This window comes from Amblyomma maculatum, chromosome 6, assembly GCF_055883805.1.
Source record: "Amblyomma maculatum isolate TAMU_Amacu chromosome 6, ASM5588380v1, whole genome shotgun sequence".
In the NCBI taxonomy this organism is placed as follows: domain Eukaryota; kingdom Metazoa; phylum Arthropoda; class Arachnida; order Ixodida; family Ixodidae; genus Amblyomma; species Amblyomma maculatum.
In genome coordinates, this window is record NC_139349.1 from 107,622,228 (window position 1) to 107,627,956 (window position 5,729).

At 51.0% G+C, this 5,729-nt stretch overlaps 1 protein-coding gene across 1 annotated transcript; it reads left to right on the forward strand.

Annotated features, from left to right (window-relative positions):
* The first annotated feature begins 1,834 nt into the window (after positions 1-1,834).
* Positions 1,835-2,365, forward strand: LOC146186531 (uncharacterized). Its single transcript, XM_084605706.1, has 3 exons — positions 1,835-2,012; positions 2,080-2,176; positions 2,236-2,365. The coding sequence occupies exons 1-3, from the start codon at positions 1,836-1,838 to the stop codon at positions 2,343-2,345; spliced, it is 384 nt and encodes a 127-aa protein (XP_084461832.1). The 5' UTR covers position 1,835; the 3' UTR covers positions 2,346-2,365.
* Positions 2,366-5,729: the final 3,364 nt, after the last annotated feature.

A 5,729-nucleotide genomic window follows, 5' to 3' on the forward strand; every position in this document is an offset into this window, starting at 1 on the left:
TAGCTGAGCCACCTCCGCTGCCTCGTGCGGACAGAAAAGAAAATAGAGAAGAAAGAAAAAGAAGAGGAAGACGCGCTCCGCAACAACAGCAGTCGTCCACCACCGAAGCAGTGGCGGGGGCAATGATGGCCTACAAAAATAAAATTCGGTGCCAGGCTAGCCACCGCCGCAAGCGGCGACCTACCTGTCCCAGCCCCATCAGGGCCAGGATCAGCCACCCTTCACCACATCCCCCTCGACGCCTCTTAGTTCCGCTTCGCCTCCTTTGAAACGCGCCCGCCGCGGTTGAGAACCAATCCGGGCACTCCGGCCCAGTAGTCGGGGCGTTACCAGTGCACCAATGCTACAGAGTGTGTTGAATTGCGGTTTCTTGAATTGCGCAGCTCTGGTTGGTGGTTGCTCCTGGCCACGCTGCAGTGTAACGGTGGTAGTCACGGCTAAAGTGTACTCACAGCGTAGCTGTGACATGTCCCGTATTTTTGATGTCGCGCACCGGCTATTGCAAGGCTGGCTTCTCGGAGCCGAGTTTCTCGCTCCTGCTCGGCCAGTAAAGCCTTCACTTTAAAAGACAACTTCCATGGTATGCAACTTCAACAACACGAAATCCACCATGCGCCTAAGCCTGCCGAGGCAGGCCCGTGCGCTCGCGCCATCTGACGGCAGCTATGCGTACTTATTGCGATTGGTACCACGTTCTCCTATTGCGCGGCGCTAGCCGCACGGTATAAAAAAAGCTTTCTAGGGGAAGAAAAAAACTAGGTTTGGAGCGCGCGCAGCCTTCGCAAGTCAACCTCCTTTGACGCCGCTAGCCACCGTAACGCCGCTCCCTTCTCTCTCTTGCGCGCAATGATTCTTGGGAATTTAGCCAATATTGTTGCCAGACTCAAAATCAGCAGGGTGCATGGTATTTTTTAGTGACTGGATGTCCCCGCGGAAAGCTTGCCGGAGTGGACTGCCGAAAGTTGTGCGTCTCGTCGTAACACATAAGTTACTTTGTTTACAATTGTTTAATTGTACTCTGTGTTTATAGGCACACTAGTGAGAACTGGAGAACTGCAGGTGGCTTTTTCATCTTTGGTTTCGTCAGGGAGACTACGAATTCGACATAGCATTGCATGCCTGGGGAACTGGCTTCAGCGTAACAATGTGTATTAAAGGTCTGCATTTCCTAAATGAATCAAACGATTTTCGTCTCGAACAATACATGCACATGCTCTGACAAACAAACGTTTCGTTTCTCGAGGAGTGCGCATAACAGGATACTCACCGTAGGAGCGACAGCCCCGAGAGGTATATCGTGTAGTTCTTGCATCCTGGCAAGCAGCATTTCATATGGCAGTACTTTTTGTTGGGCTAGTTGGTTTGATCCCATGCTTGCGGGACTCAGCGCACAAATACAGAGCACAAGAACACAACTGACGACAGTACGAAGCTATGATCAGCGCTTCGTCCCCTCATCCTTCTTGTTCTTGCGTGCCTCGTCTTTGTGCGCCGAGCCCAGCGCAGCTGGCGCAGCTGAGGGTATCCAGCCATACTTCGCGAAATATATGGGTGTACTGCGCGGCGGCAGCCCCCACGGAATCAGCCCGTCTAAAATCCAAAGTTCCATCCAATCCATCGCATGCTCGCAGCGCGCGCCTCAGGTTTCTAGTGCAGGCGTCGCGTAGCGAAGGCCACGCGAAGGCATTCCTTCAGAGCGAAGCGTGTGAAACCGCAACCGAAACCAGCTACCGGCTACCGCTTGCCGTATCACGTGATGGCTAATTTCCCATGATTCTTTTCCCTTTTCCGCCTTGGCGCTCCCTCCTAGGTTTGTTTTTCCGCACTAAGCAAACATGGCGGAGTTACGGTGTGGCCGGTATCTCAAGAAGGAAGAAAAATCACTTCAGGCGGGAATTCAGTACCTCAGAGAACAACTGAGCAAGCTGAAAGTCGAGGAGATGACTATACGAAATGCACTCTGGGAAAACCTAATGGCAAGTGCAAATGCGGGACAAGCCAACAATTCAAGGGTAAGGCTGCAGCCCGTTTTGTGAATACTTTTCATCACGTTATATACCTTCTCTTCCGTCACACCAGGTTACTTCTGCAGCAGCTGGAGCCGTTGAAGGAGTTCCTACTCAGGCACATGGGCATCTAACAGGCGTCGTCGACGAACGAGGGAACCTTGGAAACGGTAAGATAACCACGTTTACTTTTTTCGATGTAGTGAACATTGTACCCCTTTATTTTTAGTGGCATCGCAAGCAGGACGCCCAAGCCACGGCCCGGGCAGAATAACTCAGGGACCGCAGGGCGAGGACGGAGATCGACCGTTGTACTTCACTTGGGATATGCGTTTGTAATAAAACAACTTCGTGCTTCCGTTACGCGTTCGTGCTTTGTAATTCCTCGACTCGCCGTCTCCCTTCAAGGTTACAAAAGTCGATGCTCACAGGGAAGGCTCCCATTCAACTCTCAACAAGAATTTCCTGGATGGCTGTAAGTATCACTTCATTTTTGCTTCATATTTCTTTGTCCACTGCTACAGTAAGCCGCAACGTAACGTTGGGCGCAACGCTTGTCGCCGTTGTTCAACGCTTCCATGCGAGGTTGGCGTACATCATAGAGCCCCAAGCCGGATTTAAATGTACAACGGAGCCATAGTGGGTAGACAGTCAAATAAAAAGTATGCAAATTAATTTATAATGGAATTAACTAGGGGATTAATTTTTCGAAAAAAAAAAGAGTTCCTGCAGAGGCCGGGACGCATCGCCATGCCGCATGACCATGCAGTGAAGTTAAAAAAAAAAAAAAAAGAATTGTATGCTGGAGGGATACAACGCGTGATCGGAAAGTAGTACAACGGCGGCGACGAGGGTGCCAGCTTTGTTCTGGTCCGAAATCCACGAACGACGTCTCAGCGATCAGCTGTATTAGAAGTATTAGACGCAGCGCTCGACGTCTACCAAAGTTTTTTTTTCTTTTTAATGCGAATGCATTACTTCGCTGTGCTCACAGATTTTTCCGACTTGCTTTTATAAGTTCTGGGGAGCGGCCACAGTAGCGCGCGCGCTGTTCGTTGGACCGCGGCAATTTAGGAACATCGCTCTGGCTATGTCACGTTGGCTCCAGTTCTGCTTGCTGTATCTTGTTGGTGATTGGCTGCTTAAACTGGTGGTGCGCACGGCTGATAGCCGTTTTTCAGACTCTCGCCGTCGCCGTTTCGCTATTCGCTCCTCTGTTTTCTCAGGGGTCTCCGTCGCTCGTTTCTCCCGGAGCCTTTCATTCCGCTCTTTCTGCGCAACGTCTGTTCTGCGTCGTCGCGAAGTTCGGCCTCCTCCTGTCGCCGTTTAGCAAGGCGAGCCTTTCGCTCTTCCGGCGTTTCATGCAGCTCGTTGCAGGATGCTGCTCTTCTTATGTGGTGTAAGAACTATTTTGCGAACTTGGGCCGCATGTAAGTGCACTCCGTTAAGGAGTTGCTTATAACTTCTGTTCTCTGCGACCATGACCTACACGGCGGACTTCCGTCCGCAGACCGTGTGCTCAGATCGTGTCCGCAGAACGTGTCCGCAGCACTTGTAATTGAGAAGTGGTAGAGCTTAATGAGTTGATCAATCGATACGGGGCGACGTAATGTGTCCAAAAGTAGTTAGGCCAATGAGTATTTAGGTAATTAGAATAACTGGTTCACAAAAAGGAAAGGCGCAGTATCTGCAACACTTGTTCTGTGGACGCCTGAACCGCTCCGTAAGGGAAGGGAGGAAGATGGGAGAGAAAGTGGAAAGAGATAAAGTGGTGCCGTAGTGGATATGCCGTCAAGGATGTGGCGCCACGCAACCGGGAGTAGAGCCGAGAAAGGGCATTGAGGGGATTGGCGCGCAATTTTAAAGTACCAAAGACTAAAATTGGTAAACAAGAAGTGAATTAAGCAACTAGAAGCAACCAATGGCAGCATCAGTGCTTTCGCATTACTCCAATGCAGATTCTGCAGTGCTCTTTTTTTTGTTTAACTAGACACTACTTCTGATAGGCGTCTAGCGGGGTCTCCGATTTCTAATGCAGCTGATGGCTGAGACGCTGTTCGTGGAGCTGCTGGGCCGGCGCCTTGGTCGCGGCCGTTTGCTCGAGCTCACTCCGCCGCCACAAGGTCTGCTCTGCTGTGCGACTCCCGCCTCTTCCTCAGCCGCCTTCAAACCACAGGCCGGGGAACCCCGCTGCTGTGCTAGATTCGTGCGCGCCATTAGCGTTTGTTTTAACATGGTTGGTTGGTTGGTTTGTGGGGTTTAACGTCCCAAAGCGACTCAGGCTATGAGAGACGCCGTAGTGGATGACTCCGGAAATTTCGACCACCTGGGTTTTTTAACGTGCACTGACATCGCACAGCACACGGGCGCCTTGCTTTTCGTCGCCATCGAAAAGCGGCCTCGAAATTTTCGGAGTCCTCGACTACGGCGTCTCTCATAGCCTGAGTTGCTTTGGGACGTTAAACCCCACAAACCACAAACCAAACCAATCCTTGTTTAGCGTTCCTGCCATCTGCAATCCCACACTTGTTGTTGTTGTTGTTGTTATGGCTGTAGAAAAAAGGAAAAGAAAATACACGGGCCTGCTACTGGTTCTGTACCTATTGCAGGTCGTCATTGCACCCGCCACTGCTTCGGTGGTGGACGACGGCTGTTGTTGCGGCGCGCGTCTTTCTCTCCCTCTTCTTTTTCCTTTCTTCTTTATTTTCTCTTCTGTTGTGGCTGTAGGATTGATTGATTGAATGTCCTTTATTGAATGGGAAGGCTCATGGCCATGGATGGGGATAAAGTGGAGTAGACAGAATCTTCATTGTTTAGGTCGTCACTCGAATCACATAGTTCTAACCAGGCCACTAAGCGAGCCATACTTGTCAAATATCATCTGTGTGTTAGCATCAGTTTCTAGAAGGGAACGGTAGTTCAGTCGGTAGGGTTTGATCTCGGAGCGTCCAGTAGAAAAAGCAGGCCAATCCCAGAGTAGATGAGATATGCCGCCGCGAGTTAGAGTCGTACAGTGGGGGCACGTAATCATTTTCTTCGTATACTGGCGCCAGCGGGCCATAATACGTGGCGTTTAAGCCGCATGGGCGATGAGCTTATTCAAAAAGACTTCTTGACTTCGGGTGAGGTGGGTTCTTCTCGTAAAAGGTGGGTCTGGTGTGGCCACCTGCATGCGATGCTGACTGAGGCTACGAAGACTGGTCCGAGTATAGTGCATCAGGGCAAGAGAAGGGGTGAGTTGCCCGCCCAAGGTCGAATAAGGATGAAGCAAGGGGGGTGGGGAAGTAAATGTGGACATCCCACCTGCCAAAGCAGCCGCGGCGTGTGCCGCCGCATTGCCCCCTGATTCGTCCGAGTGACCTGGGGTCCAGTGAATAGCGACAGTTCTGGTCGCGAGTTGGTGGCGTTTAAGGAGGCGCTGTATGGCCGTAGCGGTTGCATCTTGTGAATCCGGAGTAGCGATTTCCTTGCAATCTTCATAGGAATCAGTAAGAATACGTATTGAACCAGTTCCAGTGCAAGGCACTCCTGACAAGGCTCCCCAAATCGCGAGAAGTTCTGCATGAAGAGGGGTACCTTGAGGTAGGTGGCAGGCATAAGCGCCTGAAAGGGAAGGGTTGTCATCACATACCCAGCCCATAGATGCAAATTCGCTTGTAATCGATGCGTCGGTGTATATGTCAGTCGTATCAGGGATTCGCTCTTGTCTGTGATGGGCAGCGA

What these genes read in the sequence shown, in the direction of transcription:
- LOC146186531 (XM_084605706.1), top strand. Translation starts at nt 1,836, where the DNA reads ATGGCGGAGTTACGGTGTGGCCGGTATCTCAAGAAGGAAGAAAAATCA. An exon ending in GACAAGCCAACAATTCAAGG is followed by an intron (nt 2,013 to 2,079) that starts GTAAGGCTGCAG and finishes CCGTCACACCAG; the next exon opens with GTTACTTCTGCAGCAGCTGG. An exon ending in ACGAGGGAACCTTGGAAACG is followed by an intron (nt 2,177 to 2,235) that starts GTAAGATAACCA and finishes CTTTATTTTTAG; the next exon opens with TGGCATCGCAAGCAGGACGC.